The sequence below is a fragment of the Emydura macquarii genome, unplaced genomic scaffold (genome assembly GCF_026122565.2).
Source record: "Emydura macquarii macquarii isolate MOO-44397 ecotype Brisbane River unplaced genomic scaffold, CSIRO-AGI_Emac_v2 contig_2422, whole genome shotgun sequence".
NCBI lineage: Eukaryota > Metazoa > Chordata > Testudines > Chelidae > Emydura > Emydura macquarii.
The window spans coordinates 28,586,383-28,604,157 of record NW_027132559.1 but is presented as its reverse complement, the minus strand read 5'-3'; the positions used below and the strand labels follow the sequence as shown (position 1 = coordinate 28,604,157).

General features: G+C 40.1%; 1 protein-coding gene across 4 annotated transcripts in view; it reads right to left on the bottom strand.

The window, feature by feature from the left end:
• ICA1 (islet cell autoantigen 1) overlaps positions 1-17,047 on the bottom strand; it is a 98,906-nt gene extending 81,859 nt beyond the window's left edge. For 2 of the 4 annotated variants that reach the window (XM_067562133.1, XM_067562134.1), the window contains exons 1-3: positions 16,356-17,047; positions 2,131-2,169; positions 1,247-1,401 (exon numbers count right to left, since the gene is read on the bottom strand). In XM_067562133.1, coding sequence (XP_067418234.1) covers positions 1,247-1,251 — 5 coding nt within the window. In that variant the 5' untranslated portion in view covers positions 1,252-1,401; positions 2,131-2,169; positions 16,356-17,047. The remainder of the gene's footprint in view (positions 1-1,246; positions 1,402-2,130; positions 2,170-16,355) is intronic. The other 2 variants (XM_067562131.1, XM_067562132.1) reach the window with 1 other exon arrangement.
• Between the last annotated feature and the right edge of the window lie 728 nt (positions 17,048-17,775).

Here is a 17,775-nt window from a genome sequence, read left to right as displayed (position 1 = left end):
ATAGGTCCAGGATTTCACACCCTGAATGTCAATCTTGTATGTAAATATATTGAGCTGCAGAGAGCGATGGGGGCAATGTGTAGAAGAACAAGCAAAAGTACCCCATCCTGCTCAATCTGCCAAGCACAAGACAAAGTCTGATACTCCAATTTTATTCTGTACAAAGTGTAGAAGCAGGATGATCCATGACTGTGTGCAACATGTACACTTTTTTCAGATTATTTTCCATTGAGATGATTTTGCATCTCTTCTGTAAACTTATTAAAGTGGTAGCTGAAATAGAAAGTGCATCCTTCTACAATATTGGCTTAAACCATATGAGGCACAGAAAATTTAGCTTCTCAATATAACACTGATATGTCTCATGAATAGTTAATTATTAACTTCAGTGAAAATGGAATCCTTAATCTATAAATAACTAAAAACTCCATTAATTTTGCAAATATTTAAAAGCAATAGGTTTGCAAATATTAAAATTATGGTCAAACTATTATTTGAGAAGAATTTAAAGAGACTGAATACTTGTGAAAAAAATAAAATATGAAGGCTCAGTTATGTCCCTATGGTTCATAGCTACATACGGTTTATATACACTAGGAAATTTTATTGAATTACAGCACTATATTGTCTGATGTAATGATTTTTTAAAAAATCTATATAAACAGAGCAATTTTTTGGGTCTCAAAAAAATAGAGAAATTAAGCAACTTATTCATAGCTTAAACATAGCTATAAGATTTGAACCATATTGTAGATCCTCATGTTTTCAATTACTTTTTTACTGCAGCACAAATACCCAATATATGCAAAACATACCAAATCCAATTTAATGTGCATCTCTTTGGGAACTAATTGCACACATATTGACATAGGGTAGCACATTAAGTCAGGTGAAATGTGTAATATATTTTGTGATGCAGCAAATTCAATTAAAGTTTTAATCCTATTAGTAAAGAGAGGATCCAAATAATCTTCATCATGCAGATCTACATGAAGATAAGAATTTTCCAGACAGATCTCTTTTGAGGACCAGGGTCTTAATTCTCAGAATAAGTCAGATTTTATCTATTAAAAAATGACAGTGTTCCTTTAAAAATATTCAAAATAAGTGATTTCAAAATCACTTCAAGGAAAAATGTAAAATTAATTTAAATACATGCATACACTTGTAAAAAACATTTTTAAAACATATATTGTATTAAAAGGAGTAAATGGGATGAAAGTCTGTAATTCATGTTTTGGGATACCTCATGTCTGGTCAGAACAGGCACACTACTGTGCCCCACGGAAGTCAATGGGGCAGTACCGGAGCAGATCACAACATAGGATCAAGGCCCCAGTGTTCGGCTTACATTCCTATCTCCTTTGAGGTCAAAGGGAACTCAGTGCGGGCACAGATGGGCTGCAAATAGCATACAACGAAAAGGAAAATTGGTTTAATAAAAAAAAAAAAAAAAAATCACAGATTTATAGAATTCTTAGATAATTAATAGCCAAATATTGAAGAAATCAGGGGAATATAAATTATCAATTTCTAATTATAATGGAAAAATTACATTTTAAAATTGAACTTAGAGGAAAAAAAATAATTTTTATGTGAGGTTTGAGTGTAATTTTTAAAGTGTACCTTCTATGAGGAATTGAGTGTTGTCCATATATTCTATAGACAGGATAACTGAACAGAAGAAGTTTTTGTATTATAGAACACTATTTTTGTGGACATCTTTATTCAGTACTGTAAATTGTTAACCTGGATTATTATATGTTGAGTAATCATAAACATATGTTTAAATTTTACAATCATTTAACAAAACCTTAACAATTATAAATTAAAGTTGTATCGACTTTAGTTATAAAGTTAAATGACGTGGATAATCCTTTTAAACCCAACTCTGTTTATAACACACAAGATTAATAACTAACATGTTTGTTTTTCATCTAGTCCATTCATTTGTTTTTCCATTACTTGAATCACCTGACAGTCAGTTTTTTTCAATCTGTTCTTACTGGGGATTTTATGTCAAAGACTGGATGACAAAACATAAAAAGGTGGTAAGTATAGATAGCAACACTTCAGCATGCGTCTTCTAATTTTATAAGCACGACAGGTTAAAAATATAAAATTACTTACTACTTATGGCCATCCATGTTTCTTTTTCTTCTTTAGACACTTAGAATAAAAAAAAAAAATCATATGATCACCTGAACTTGAATTTAAAATAAAACTGAAATAAGCTCTTCAAGTAGACATCCAATCATATGTAATGTTTATAGCATCCTTCTTTCTATATTGTCCCAAAATACTTCAGAAACTATGGACCAAATGCTGCCCTTATATACACACATGGAACTTAACTACCCTGATAGTTAGAAAGTTTTTCCTAATATCTAACCCAGCTCTCCACTGATGCAGTGTAAACCCATTCTTGTCCTACCTTCAATGGAAATACAGAACAATTGATTAGTGTCCTCTTTATAATAGCTCTTAATATGTGTGTTAATAGTCCTTAACATATATAAAGACTTATCAGGTCCTGCCAGTCTTTTCTCAAGACTAAATATGCCCAGTTTTTTTTAATCCTTCCTCACAGGTCAGGTTCTTCAAAGTTTTCAGGGTGGATTGATTTAAATCAAGGCGATTTAAATCACCAAGAGAAAATCATTGATTTAAATCAAGTTTCCCACTGATACTTCACATATTTCTTAAACAATGGTGGAAATCTGATCACTAAAACACGTTGGGGAGAGGGAAAATGCCTGAGAGGTTGGGAATGGGAGCCAGTTGACAGGGGGTGGGGGACACAGATTGGACAAGGAGCTGGAGGAAAGGGGGAGACGGACTGGCTGGGGGAAGAGACAGACAAGGATTGTGGGAATGGGTGAGAGGAGACAGATTGGATGAGGAGTCCAGGGAGGAAGACTAAGACTTGGAGCTAGAGAGCTAGAGTGAGAGAGCGCGCGAGAGATCAGATAAGGAGCTGGGAGTAGGGAAATAGAACTAACTGGGCAAAGACACTGGGACTAGATGTGGGGTGATTGAGACCCAGACAGCAAGCCTGGTGGGATAAAACAGGACTGGCTGGTCAAGGAGACTGGTACCAGTAGCCTGAGAAGTGGAGATTGGGACTTGGACAAAGAGCCTGGGGTCAGAAAGAGACCAAGAGCCTGGGGTGAGAAAGAGACAGGACTGGAACAAGGACAGATTGGGTGGGACTGGGCAAAAAGAGTCTGTGCCCACTAGAACACACTCCCCTCCAAAGGATGAAATGGAAGCCAAGATTTCTGAGTCTCACCATGGTTCCAACCCTGCTGATGAAACCGCACGAGTGTCAATATGAGTGCATTAGTCCTTTTGGCCACATCACCACACTGAGAGCTCAGATTCAGCTGATTATCCATCATAACCCCCATGTCTTTTTCCAAGTAAGGATTGCCTGGATTGTTGGTTCCTAGACCTCTGACTTCACATTTGGTGTACTGAAACACATTTTTTGGTTGCGTCTAGTTTAGCAAGTGATCCATACTGCTTTGTATCAGGACCTGTGCTCTTCATTATTTGCTACTTACCCAATCTGTGTCATCTGCAAATTTTACTGGGATGATTTTGTTTTCTTCTAGGTCATGGATAAAAATGTAAGATAGCATTGGACCAAAACAAATCCCTACAGGACACACTAGATGCAAACCCACTCTATAATGATTCCACATTTACAATTATTTTGAGACATAACATAAGAATGAACATACTGGGTCAGAACAAAGGTCCATTTAGCCCAGTATCCTGTGTCCTGACAGTGGTCAATGCCAGATGTTTCAAAAGGGAATGAACAGAACAGGGCAATCCATCAAGTTATCCGTCCCAGTCTTTCAATCCCAGCATCTGGCAGTCAGAGGCCCAAGGACACCCAGAGCATCGAGTTGCATCCCTAAGCATCTCGGCTAATAGCCATTGACAGACTTATGAACTTAACTGGATTCAGAAAAGAATTAGATATAGTTTTGGCCTTCACAGCACCTCCTGGCAACAAGTTTCACAGGTTGTGTGTGTGTTGTGTGAAGAAGTACTTCCTTTTGTTTGTTTTAAACTGCTGCCTATTAATTTCATTGGATGACCCTGTTTTCTTGTGTTATGTAAGCTATCAGTAAGCCAATTTTTAACCTATTTAATGTACACGTCATGTTGACTTTGAATCATTCTTAATCAAAATGTCACGTGGTACTAAAGCAAACACCTTACAGAAGTCTAAGTACTTCACATCAACACTTTTACCTTTATCATCCAAACTTACAATCTCATAAAAGAAAAAACACAAGTTACTTTGACAAGATACGACTTTCTTTATCAATTGAGTCCTGTATCAGCCGTTCCATTATTTCGTCTGAGATTATGTCCATCGGACAGGCCTATAATTACCTGGGTGATCCCAATTACCTCTTCCAGTCCTCTGGAACTTTCCCAGTGTCCCAAGGCTTATTGAAAAAAATCATCATTAACAGTCCAGAAAGCTCCTCAGCCAGCTTTTTTAAAACTCTCAATATATTTATTTTCCATGCAAAAAGCTAAACTGAGAGAACTTTAGTGTTGAATGGTTAAATGTTCAAAATGTCAAAAAAGGACAAAGTCACAGTTACACAAGCAAATTTAACTCTGTTCCTTTGTGCATATCCATTATGACAGTTCTAATCATATATTATTTCTCAAATAACACTGAGGTATGTAATGGCTCACCTACTGAGGTAATCTTCTAGGAAGAAACGCTCTATAGAAAGGAGGAATGAAATACATGTAACCACTCAGAGTATCAATAGGGGATAATGTGAGATTAGCCCAGTCTCACTTCTGGAGGCCACAGAGCCCTAAGGATGTATAGCTAATGGGATCTTCTAAGGCCTGGACTACACTGCACGGCTCCCTCGATGCAAGGTATGTCAGTTACGTTACTTAATTAACATAACTGACTGACTAACCTTGCATCGAACAGCTGTGCAGTCTTCCCTATGTCAATGGCAGACACTCTCCCATCAACATAGCTTGCATCTCTCATTCTGGTGGAGTACCGGAGTCGACGGGAGAAGTGCTCGGCAAATCGATTGAATATGTTTTCAGACTGCTCAATCGATACCGCTGCATCGCTGCGGTGCTAACAGAGCCACCCAGTGAAGACACGCCCTTAGTTCCAAATACAGGGGGTTGGGTCTGAAACAAGGCTGTGTGTTAAGCAGTTGGAGTCAATGAACAGCAAGAGTTTGTGGGTCTCTGGTGAGAAGCGGAGGCAAACAGATACTTGTTACTTCTGATGGGCTGGAATGCCTTATCTAGGATATCTGCTAAAGAAGGCTGCTAGCATTCAGTTTGCTCTTCCTGCTATACAAAGGAAACGAAACTGGTAAACAAAATAAAGTAGGAAAATACCCTGACTGTATTTCACTAATATCTCATCTAAATGGCTCTGAATTTTAGCTACTGCTTGGCCAAATGGCCAACAATACAATATCATACTATTTTTTCTGATTAACTTAGGCCACAATCCTGTAGTGAGGTTTGTGCAGGCTGAATACTACTGAAATCAGTGGGGCTCCATATGGATGCGAGGGTCACATGGAACATATTGCAGGATCAGAGCACTGGATGCCTGTGAGTAGCATCTTGCTGTACTGCACGCTATTCTGTGTTTCAGAAAGAATCCATGAAGTTGTATTATGAAATATACACCCCATTCTCAGGAGCACTGCTGGCTAGGTGATATTTATTTCTCCACGAATTTAAACCAAGGGAAGGGGTGGTTTTTTTTTTTGGTTTTTTTTTTTTTTTTTTTTTTTTTTTTAAAAGAAAACCTTATTTGTCTTATTATTAGACATGTACATTTTCCCCAATTAGGCTTTGAAATTTGCCCCTCATCAAGATGAATGTGGTTAGAAAGGGGTAGGTTTACTGCAGCCACTGCATGGATTCAGAGGGTTTTCCACAATGCGGACGTAACAGCCCAGTGGCTCATTGTTTGTATTGTGGCAACTGTACCTTCACCAAGGAAAACTAACTTAAAAAAAATTTTAAAAAAGCTGAAATTATGCAGCATGTAGCCAAAACTGAAGAGAGATGCTAGGATCACAAAAATCCATAATTTGTTTGTACTTGGAAACTTCTTCTGATCTGACTTTAAGGCTATGTGTACACTATAAGCTAGGGATGTTACTCCCTGCTCAGGTAGACATTCTGGCACCAACTTTCATCAAGTCAGCAGGCTAAAAAGTAGCCATGTAGCTGTAGCAGCACAGGCAGAAGCGAGCAGTGGCACAGGCTAGTTATGCTCGAATACGTACCCGTGGGGTTCAGGAAGGTTTGTACTTGCCAAAAATAGCCCATGCTGCCACTTGCTGCTGCTCACACTACTATTTTTAGCACACGAGCTCAATGAGAGCTATCATGAGTGTCTACATGAGCTGGGAATCATACTCCCAGCTTCAAGTGTAGACAGAGCCTAAATATGGTTAGTCCATTCATGGATTTTGCCACGTGCACAGCAGTGCAAGTTGTCCCAGTAATTGCCCAACAGCTGCAGCCCTTCTATGGTTACAGGATTTCACCCAGAGTGGTTGTTTTTTTTTAAAATGGCTTATAACTTCATGTTTTATCCCCCCTACATTCCCCCCCACCTCCATCCCAAACCCAGCTCTTCCCTGAACATTATGTCCGGTTTTGAAATGACCACATTTCATAATGAAAGCTCTGTTTAAAACCAAAAGCAAACTTTGGGGGAGGAGGGGTAAATTTTGCAGTAAGGAGGTGTGTGTGTGAAGGTTTTCTGCTCCTCATTCCCATTATTCTTCAACTAAAAAGTGTCAAACTATTTGGCTCAAAAATTCAACTCTAAGTAGAAACCAAGAATGAAAAATAGAAGAATGTTTCCGAAGGCTTGGGGCATGTGAGAGGTTGGGGTTATAACTATTGTGTAACCTTAAATATAACATTCACTAACAACAGCCAATAAAATAATACCTAGTTTATACAGAGCTTTACAGACATTACTATTAACTTGAGTCACTCTACTTTCTCATTGGCACTTTTCCAGTAGTTCTCCTTCCTATAACACGACTACCAAAACGCCTCAGTCTCTGTAATGAGCCATCTCTACTGCATCTAGTAACACTAGAAAATCCTCTGCTTATATAGATTCCCTTTATGCCTGTGTAAATACACCATGAGCGTATTTCCGTGCAAACACTACTGTAAACTCCATCCTGCTGGTTAAGTGATTTAACTTATGATGGACCATAGGCCTATCTAACAACATATATCCTGAACTGCATTTCCATTTACACTACAATCCCTAGGCTCATTTATTTTCTAGCCTCATTTCTTATATTATACTACACCAAATAACTCGAGTTAATCTCAATGTTTGGGAAAGTGAATATGTTAATATCTGAATATCAGTAATATGAAAAAACACATTACTGGCTTTTTTGCATTATCTGGATTTGACACCAAAATATCCTGTATTTTGACATCAAGCAGGACATAATTCTGCTTTACATGAAGATATCAAATTAAGTGAAGTGCATTTTAAAAAAAATTATTTGTATGCAGGAAGGGGCAAATCCAGACCCCAACATCTGGCCAAGTAAAGTGGATATGCACCTAGGGAAAAATAAATCTTCCATCCCCTATTCTAATTCCTATCCCCATTTGTGTTGTAGGCATGGAACTACTCTGCAGATAGATTGTTCCAGATGAACGGCTACAAGTAACCTACTGGGAGCCTTTATACAGCCCTGTTCCGCAGGGGTTGAACAGGAGTATCTCACCAGCCCACCTATATCTCACAACTAGACCTTCTGTTCTCAGTATGCACCAGTACTATTACAGTGGTGCTGCAACATGGGAGACCTCCACCACTGAGGAAGATGGGGACTGTGCTTGTCCCTTACTGCAGCAGGTCCCCAGAGTTCAGAATAAAACTGATAGGAACCAGGTGTGACAGGCTTTAAAAATGAATAAATAAAGTTTCAGAATGAAAGATGGATCCCTGTGAATGGATTTGTTTTGTTCCTTTCAGATCAGGAGAATTCCCTCCTTCCTTTCAGAAAGGAACTGGGCAAAACGATCCATGAATTCATCACCTCCTGGACAGATTACAACAATTCATTGCATTTGTACTATCAAGCAGAAGTAGCACAGAGGCTCCAGCTTCTGTAGAACATGGTGGCCCAACTTTGCGATGGAATGAACCACCACGAACCCATCATTCCTGCATTATGCACCCTTCATTGGGTCCCATTTAATTTCCAATGCCAATTCAAGACCTTGGTCATGGTCTTCAAAGCGAACAACAGTCCAGGACCCAGCTACAGTAGGGGTTACCTCTTCATCCATGACCCACCAAGTTTATCCTCCCCTGGGTCAATGCAGCTAACAAAACCAAAAGTGCATGGGAGCTGGAGACAAAGAGTTCTTGGTTGATGGGCTGATCTGTAGAATGAATTACCAGAGGGAATTAGATTAAGACAAAGTCTCACTATACTTTTACAACTCACTGCAAGGCCTATCGGTAATTGAAGTGTTTTAAAATTCACAACCCACCCAGACAGAGATTCTTAGAACCAGGAAATGGTAATGAGAAGAAACCCTATGAAACCAATATGGACGTCAACCTGCAGATCAAATTTAGTTATTCAGAGGGGCACATGCTACAGTGATACAGAGAGAACTAAGATTAATAGATCAAATGACATGTTCTCTTGGGAAGTATCTAGAGATAACATACGTGGCCACCATGAAATGTGGTCCGTCCTTATCTGCATTTTAAATAATCAATTATCTAGTCACATTTTTGGCCATTTGCATAGCAAAGAGAAATTAATTATGCCTGTTCTATGTAGAAATAGTGTCAATATTCCAAGTACAGTACTTTATAATAAAACAAGAAGCACAGTAGTACCAGCAATAAGATTAATATCTGTTTTTAAGAAACATAAGAATTATGGACTCCTTCCCTGCAGGAGGAGATAAAGGGGAGGAAATCTCTGCAAGGTTCTCCTCACAGATATTTGTCCCTGACTATTCCAGTGGGGAATCAAGGCTGTCCAAGTGGAGGTCCTAAGCCTCTGCACAGCTCAATGCCCCTGACATTCCTCTCGACAATTCCCTGAAAGCGTATCTTCAAAAGAATCAAGTTACCAGGGCTTCTGCACAGGAGGGTCCTCACTGCAAGTGTGGGTGGTGGAGATGTAAAAAGGACAGAGTGCATTCCCTTCAGTACTGCCCATGAATTTGCATAACCAACAGCTAAAGAGATAACTGACATACATCTTTTTAGTTCTATTTTGATATTTTCCCAAGCAGTGTAAGGAATACAGCTGCCTATTTGGCTTGTATTAGTAATGTAAATCAACCATTGTAAGAGCAAAAACAGAACCATGAATTCAGCTTGCCATGTACATACAGAACGAATGACTGTTTCAAAATACGGTGCCCCGATCCTGCAGTCTGATCCCTGTGGAAAGAACCGTAAGCCCATGCAGAGTGGATCATCTGGAAGGACTGAGAACTAAATTTGTAAATCTGCACATAATCTCCTAATGATGTGGGATCTTAAACAATCCTCTTACACCCTATATCTAAGATAAGGTCTGTATTGTCATGCAAAGTATTTTTTCCCTTTAGCATTACACATTTCGTTCATTATCAGGACAGAAAACAATAAATAAATAACCCATTCAATTTACTTTGGCTATCTGACATGTCAGGATAATCTTAGCCTGCCAACTTTAACTTTCATGAAGGATACTGTGTATTATGTCTCCACAGAGAGGCTAGTAAGAGAGAGACCACATTTTGCAGGCAATAACATCTAAATAATACCACAAAAGCAGAAACAAAGAGTTTTTTTCCCTGCTATAAAGAGAAGATGGAATAATATTCTCTCAAAAGGTTTATCAAATGTTCCTGTTCTTCAGAAGAGGGAGCACAACACTTATTTATGCTTTATATAGAATTTAACTTAGGCAAAGGTTTTATGCAAGATAAATTATTCCTCAAACAATATATGAACCATTATAACAAAAACCAGCTAGAATTCTTAGCTGTTATATTTATATGCAAACCAGCATTTCAATGTTCTCTCTCAGGCTCTCCTACAGTACCTATCACCATAGTACCTAAGGCCCTGATCTTGCATATACATCCATGCTCAGCTTTAAGCACACAAATAGTTCAATTTAAAAAAATGAGACTATTCATCCATGTGCTTAGTTTTAAGCATGCAAGTGTATGAAGGATTGGTGCCTAATTGCTGAATTTGGCTCCTTTTCTTCTCACCACCTTGGGTCTGTGCTTAATCAGAAACAGAGATGCAGAACTTAACCTCATATTCTGGGATGTGTGCACCTTACAGTTTACCCTCAGTTTTGCAAGAAATAAAGATTGCAACTGCTTCCTTAAAAACAAAAAGATGTTGCTTCATTAGAAGTAAAGCTGAAGGAAGAAAATGAGCTCAGGAGTTGGGATTTGGAAATAATAGCCTCCCCTATACAAAATAGACCATTTTTTCCCTGGCTGCTTTCACGAATACATCTTTTTCTGTTATATCTTAGAAATAACAAAATCATCCCAGAATAGAGGGGTCTCGTGGAGATTCTGCAGAACTGCTCTATATATTATAGGACTTTTCTCCTCATCCATACCTGGTATTTGGGACAAGAATTTCCCCATGAAGCCCACTGGGACTAGTTCCATCTTCCACTCTAGGTATTACCAAAATATATATATTTATTATTTTGCATGTGATTTTACACCATTTCTACTTCTCCACACCCCAGGCTTTTGAGGCACAAATTGCAAAATTTCATATACCCTATACAAATCTTTCCCACCCTCCCAAATTTTTCTGGTTGATTTTCTACAACTTTGAGTTGGTTATCTGTCACATCTAGTTTTGTTAAAATTTTCCCCTTGTGTCTCTAAAGTAGTAAAGGGCTGAAATGATCCTTTTTGTGACTGACCAATTTTAGGGAAGCTCTAATGCTCCCTTTGTCTTCTTTTCCTGGGATACTTGAGTTGTGGGAAGGACAAATATTAGTGATCAGTGCAAATGACAAAACATACATTATATTGGTGAGGCCATGTAATTCAAAACCTGGACTCCTGGGAACAGCACCTGTAATTTGAAGAAATCAGGATCACTTTAGTTTACTCACTGGCATTTTCTGTCATTGTCCATGAGCCTGACTGGCATACGTTTACTAACCGCATTTATTACTCACTAACAGGATTTACACCACTAACACTGTAAGTGCTTGATGACCAGGTCCTGTATTATTAAAAGCATCAGTCCCTCTTTCATTCAGTTTTAAATCCTCAGTAACGGCTTGTCTACACTGGGAAAGTGATTGAAATAGCTATTGTGGAATAAGCTATAAAAGTCACTTAATGCCAGAATTCATAGAGGTATAGATTATAAAGCTAGAAGGGACCACTGTGATACCCTGATTTGACCTCCTGCATTACACAGGCCATAGAACTTCTCTGAATTAATTCCTGTTTGAATAATTGAAAGGGCACTAATTATTGTGGAATGATATGCCTTTTAATCCACACAGAGTATCCACACAGAGAGCTAGTCAAGAATAGTTATTGCAGAACAGTTTATTCCTGTCTATTTGTAAAAAAGCCCTTTATTGCTACTGCTTGGTTCCACCTTTCCCCTTCCCATTCCAATAAATACATTTTTATTGACCATTAAACACTATGGGTTTCTCTGTAGTAAATGTCAACCCAACTGCACATTGCTATTACATTCTGTCTGGAAGAAGAAGAGTTCAATTCCTAATAGAAGCACCTCATTTTTTTGGTTGGCAGAACTGGAAATGTTGGAGACACAGTGTGTTGGGCCTGCAGGGAGCAGTGGAAATTTTGCACTATGTCATAGTGACCTCTACTTTTCAATTTTCATATAGCCATTTTTGGTCCCTGCACAACTGAAGGTATACTTCAAGTGTCAAAATTCTTTTTTAAAGTACAAATCATTGTAACCAAGGTTGGGCTGATGCAATCGCTTAAGTACAACATAATCAGTTTTGGCAGTGTACCATGTGCTGTATGTCTGACAAATTGTGTTACAATAACAATTATAAGATCACAAAAGAGTGCCTCAGAATTCCTCATCAGATTTTTTTTTTTTTTTAAACACTCAAGTCAAATTTAAACATTTTAAAGTGTTGTCTTTTTTCCCCAAAACCTAAAATTCAAAGTTCCAAGCCTTGGAACATTTTTACAGCAGAAATATGCATCCCTGAAAACAGTGGTTTATCTCAGGAACGCTGATAAGGGTGTTATATGTAGACATCACACTCTCTAATGTAACACAATATTTCAAACGTAAGTGCAGGCACATTCAATTGGTAACAGAATAATATGCAAACAATGGTCCTGTCTAGGTAATAATTAACTTTCACAGGGCATAATGTATGCCATACAAATAGGTTAATAACAGCATATTAAATTGTTATTTCAGTCTGAAATTATATTAACTTTGCAATTGCTGCAAGTGAAACAGTCCCTGCACAAAAACCCAGTACATAATATCAGTTTACCCTTGTACGGCACCTTTCATCTGAAGAGCTCAAAGCACTCCTAAAATGTAAATAAAAGCCTAACATGATCCCGGGGATGGAGGTAGGTAAGACTTTAGAGATGGGTAAACTGAGAACAAAAATTGAGTGGCTTGTCCAACTTCACTCTACAAGTTTGTGGCAGAGCTAGGAATAAAGCAAAGTCCTTCAATTAAGTACATTTAAGAACTTCTTTAATTTCTCTGAAATGGCTATACAATATTCTTTAGTAATACATTTTAGCACTCTAAAAATTAAACAAACAAAATCTATGCTAAGTAGAATAAATTAGAACGTTATCAATTATGGTATTTTCCTTATGCAAAGCATCTGGCTTTGACTATCAAAATAGTTTGGAGATTCTTTGCTATATCTCAGCTAACCATACTAGAATAATATTTTATATAATGAAGTTTTTACTTTTCTAGAACGTTGTTCCATTAGAAAGTGAGCTGATACACAAGCTGAGTTAGCAAGTCACTTCCATTACCTGGTAAGTCAAAAAAAAAAAAAAAAAAGAGATAGATAGATATTGCTATAATAGATCAGACCAAGGCTCAACTGGTCAGATATCCTATTTCTAGCAGTAAATACTATTCAGCATATCTAATTTAAATCCCCATCCTCACTTGTCCATGAAGCATGATACACTAATAGTACTAGGTATATGAAGAGCAAAAAATATTCCTCTTTGAACCCCTTCAGCTGGTCAGCTCACACTCTGATCCATGAGGTTTGATTTATCATATGATTTTACCTTGCACATCAACAGCAATATACAGTGATCCTGTTTCACCTTGTAGTCATTACCTCTGACCAATACAGCCTGCATGTGCTTGTCAGATGCATAACCCAGTCAACCTTCGTACTATAGTTTTCAATGTAACACTAATGGGATCTGTAACTAGTTCCATTGCAGGAGTCATCACTATGGAAGGTATGACAACATTGACTTGAATGTTCTTATAATGACCTATAACAGATAATTCCCAAGATCTACAGTAACTGATTGCATAAGGGGCTCACTTTACCACAGCTAGTAACAGCCACAAATCAATTGCTGTGAAATCACAATTACTAGACAATGTAAAAAAGAAAGAAGGTTTCCAATGTTCTTGGCTTCCAGTTTTTCCTTGTTTATAATGCTTTTGCATAATTCTGCACAGTTTAACCTTGAAAATACTACACAGATTAAACAGTGGCAAAAACGTTTTAATGCTTTAATGCCATGCTGTTGGAGAAGGCATTTAAGAAAATATAAATGACACTTTGATGCCATTTCTTGACTTTTTGTTTCAAAGACTGGCTGATACATTAATAAGTTTTCCTGCCAACTTAAACAACAGCTTTCAACACTAGGTTAGGGGATAAAAAGTATATGCTATTATTCAAACTTTCTTGGAAGTGTTGCTTGGGAATTCACCAGAGCAGTTCAGTCACCCTGTAGCAATTATGAAATGTATAAAACATATAGTAGCAGTGCAATATAGGTTAGCTTTAAAAGGAAGGAGGAAAAGATTGGGATGGGGACCTATGTTTTAAAAACAGTCTTTATTCAGGCAAAACTCCCATTGACTTCAGTAGCATTTTGGCTTGGGCTCAGAGTCTATACTACACCAATAGTTTTTACTCTTTTCCATATCATGACCTCATATTTCAAAGAAAATATAATTTCAGGACCTAATTCTTCTCCCATGTAGCTAAAGGACTTATGCACCCCTGCACTGGGGAGGGTGCAATTCCCATATTGAGAATCAATGCAGTACATCAATTTCACTAAAAGCCATCACCCAATAGTGCAGTAATAGTGAGAAAACTTTTGCAGCTCTAATGTAGAGAAGGCACTGGTATCATTTTAACAATCATGTTGCCTTTACATAAGGCTTGCCTACATGGGAAAAATTTACTTGTTATGCCAATACGGTTAACAGTGGCTTTTTCTGGGTTAGCTTAAACCCTTTCTTCAATGCCATAAGCTAAAAATGGAAAAAAGGCATTCGTACCAGAATAGGAGTGTCCACACGATGGGTTATGATGGTGTAAATTGAAATCATATACTAATGCCTACACACAGCGAAATTCTTTCAGTATAAAAAGCCATTGTCTTCAAAACAAAGTGATAAAAAACAGTGGAGCTGCTCATGCCTTGTCTACACCATTGTCATCAGCAACAGGAAACATCAAGGAGAAAGATCAGAATTACACAAGGCCTGAGTTAAGGATGTGAGAATCCAATCTATAGTTTGCTTTGCCCTGTGTTGTGAGAAAGTCTTCTAGTGATCAAACAGCTGTGAGAGATTTAGCTTTTATCTGACACCAACAGGTGACTGCTTCTCTAGGCAAACCAGGGAACTACCCTCTCTTCAGAGAAGCCTGCCCAGGAGGGAAAAAACCTGTTACCCGGGCCTTTTCAGCCCATACATATATAGAGCTTTGCACTTTCAAACACACCCTACCCCCACAAAGAAACCAAAACATGGTGTAAAACAACAGAGGGAAACAATGGGAAACAAAGCGAACAACAGTGAGTGCACATGACTACCAAAGATGATATATCAACAAGGCATCTAAAGATTCAGCCTTTCCCTTTCCAATACATCCAGGAAGCCTTAGGGGATGCAAATATTCTGGAGACTAAAGGACAGATTCTGATTTCAGTTTCACAGCTATAAATCAGGACTTAATTCATTGAAGCCAAATAGAACCATAATCTCTGCTGGACCAGAATGAGAGACTATTAACACACAGAAAACTTATTTCATATACATATATAAATACACACTGTGTCAGTAAAGCAATGAGTTAAGCAGCATGCTGCTCACATGCTCATTGAGGGACCCCATCAATTTACTGTAAACCTAAACATTGGGCTTAAAAAAAAACCAAACCAACAACCAGTAGGTGCTATATGGCATGCTGTTCATATGCTAATTTGTCTGAGACCATCAAATAAATCTATGATTTGTAAAATCAAGTCTTTTACATAACCTATGCTTCATTAAAAATGTTTTTATGCTCTTTAAAATCCCAGCAGAACCAGTTTTGTTGGGTTGTAGCCATTTCACTACCTGGTCTGCAGTCCAAATAGAGCAATATGCACGAGAAGGAAAAAAAAGGGGAAACCAGCTATCAACCCAGGAAAAACAGCTACTGCATTTTCTTCACCCAATCCCCCCAAAATGCACACACACACAAAAGTGAACAAACCAAGGAAGCAATAAAAAGTTCCTTTGATTTTTAAATCTCTTTCCATTTTAATCTGTGGGGTCTGGTGGCAAGACAGGGAAGGATTTTTAAACTGGACATGTCCCCCTTTTGCCCTTTCTGCCCTTTTTCCACAAGGCCAGTGGCTAGAGGGGATGAGTGCACGGAGAGGAAGGAGCCAGACTTGGATAAAAGGTATGATCACAGTGATGTACCTCGATGGCAAAAGAGGGGTGGGGGGCAGATGCCATTTTGTAACCTGGAAATTTCGTACAGGCAAAGCTCGTTAGGAGTCACAATCCAGCCCTCTGCCCTAGCGGCGTCTGCCTCCACCCACCCTCACCCCCGGCTGCTGAGCATCAGCAACCCACACACCCTTCCTTCCTTCCGCAACAAGAAGGGCAGGATCCTGCCGGAGGGAGACGCGGTACCTGCCCAGCACTGCCCGGCCCTGAGGCAGCAGCTGCCAGAAGAGAAACCGGCTCTTCCAGCCAGGCCCAGCACCGAGAAGCCGCGGTTCTCCCCTTCCCCGGCTGCGCTCACCTTGTCAGGGGATGCGGAGGGAGCGGCCGCCCCGGGCTGGACACAGCGGTCTCTGCGCGCCCCGCGGCCCTTCCTCGCCGGGGCGCTCCCCACACCCCCCGCCAGGGCCTGATGAGCTGCCGCCGCAGGTGTTCCAGCCCCGCCAGCGTCACAATGCCGTCGAACGCAGGCTCCTCCGCCGGGGAGACCGGCCCCGAGCAAGGCGGAGCCTCAGCCACCTACATCCTCCTCCCCGCCCCCGGCAGCTGGGAGCTGCCCTGGCTCCTCCGGGCCGCGCTGGCCCTATTGTCTCCAGCTCCGTGCCTGGGGCTGGCGGCTTCCTGGTCTTGTGGCAGGCTGCCAGCAGCAGCGCGCCAGGCTAACGCTCCCCCAGTCTCTGCTCTGCTCTGCCTGCCCCGGGCCTGAATTCTGTATTGGAGGCCACACGTGAAATCTGCCCCTGGCTTCTACAGGAAACGGAATCGGGAACGAGCTTGTGTGTGTGGGGGAGGCAGGGCGATCTAGTGGGTAGAGCCGAGAGGTGAGGCGGGAGTGGGCAGCAGGGGCTGGATCCAGCTCCCCTGACAGTCAGTGAGAGCCTGGCCCTGACTTCCAGGGGAGTTACAGCAGCCCCACTTCCCCCTAGGAGTCTTCATACCTCTCACAGCAGTACCAACCCTAAGAGAGAAAAAATCATGAGTGGGAACCCCCCAAAACCATGAGATTTTAAAAAGAGATGATGATAATGTGGTTTTTAGGTCAGTGTCTTGATATTTGAACTCCCCCTGCCCATCTCCAGCCAGCATGCACTTGACAGTTGTTGTTGCTCACTCTCCCACATCTACAGGATAAAATGATTTTGGCCCCTGCTGCAGGAGCTCTCACCCCCACATTTGCCCATCTCCTGCCCAGCAATTAATTCTGTCCCCCAGTCTCCTATCAGTTCTGTCCCCCACCCAACCCCCATCAGTTCAGCCCTCCTACCCCATCCCCACTCTCAGTTCACCATCCCAGCACTCAGCATCAATACAGCCCCCACCCCCCACCTCATCCTCTTCTCTTCAGCCCCTCTGCAGCCTCCAGACCATAGCTCAGCCCTCCCAGCCTCATCTCTGCTCTTCTTAGGGTTCTTCACCCTCTCCAGCTCTGGGGGAGGGGCTGCAGTGGGGTCCCCTCTCCCACTTCCCAGAGGAGGCTGATAGCCAGAGTCAGCGGGGCTGGAAAAAAAATCCTGAGCTTTGAGCGTTCTATTACGAGATCATGAGTGAGGCTTAATTTTACTTAGAAATTGCATCTCTTGCAATAAATTTGTGAGAGTTGGCATGTCTGCTCTCACCCTGCCAAGGCCTGGAGGTGGGATGCGTTGTGGGACAAAGCCTCCCAAATGAGGGATGCACAAAAATGATTCAGTCAGGAAACTTGAAATGCTTTAATTCCTTCT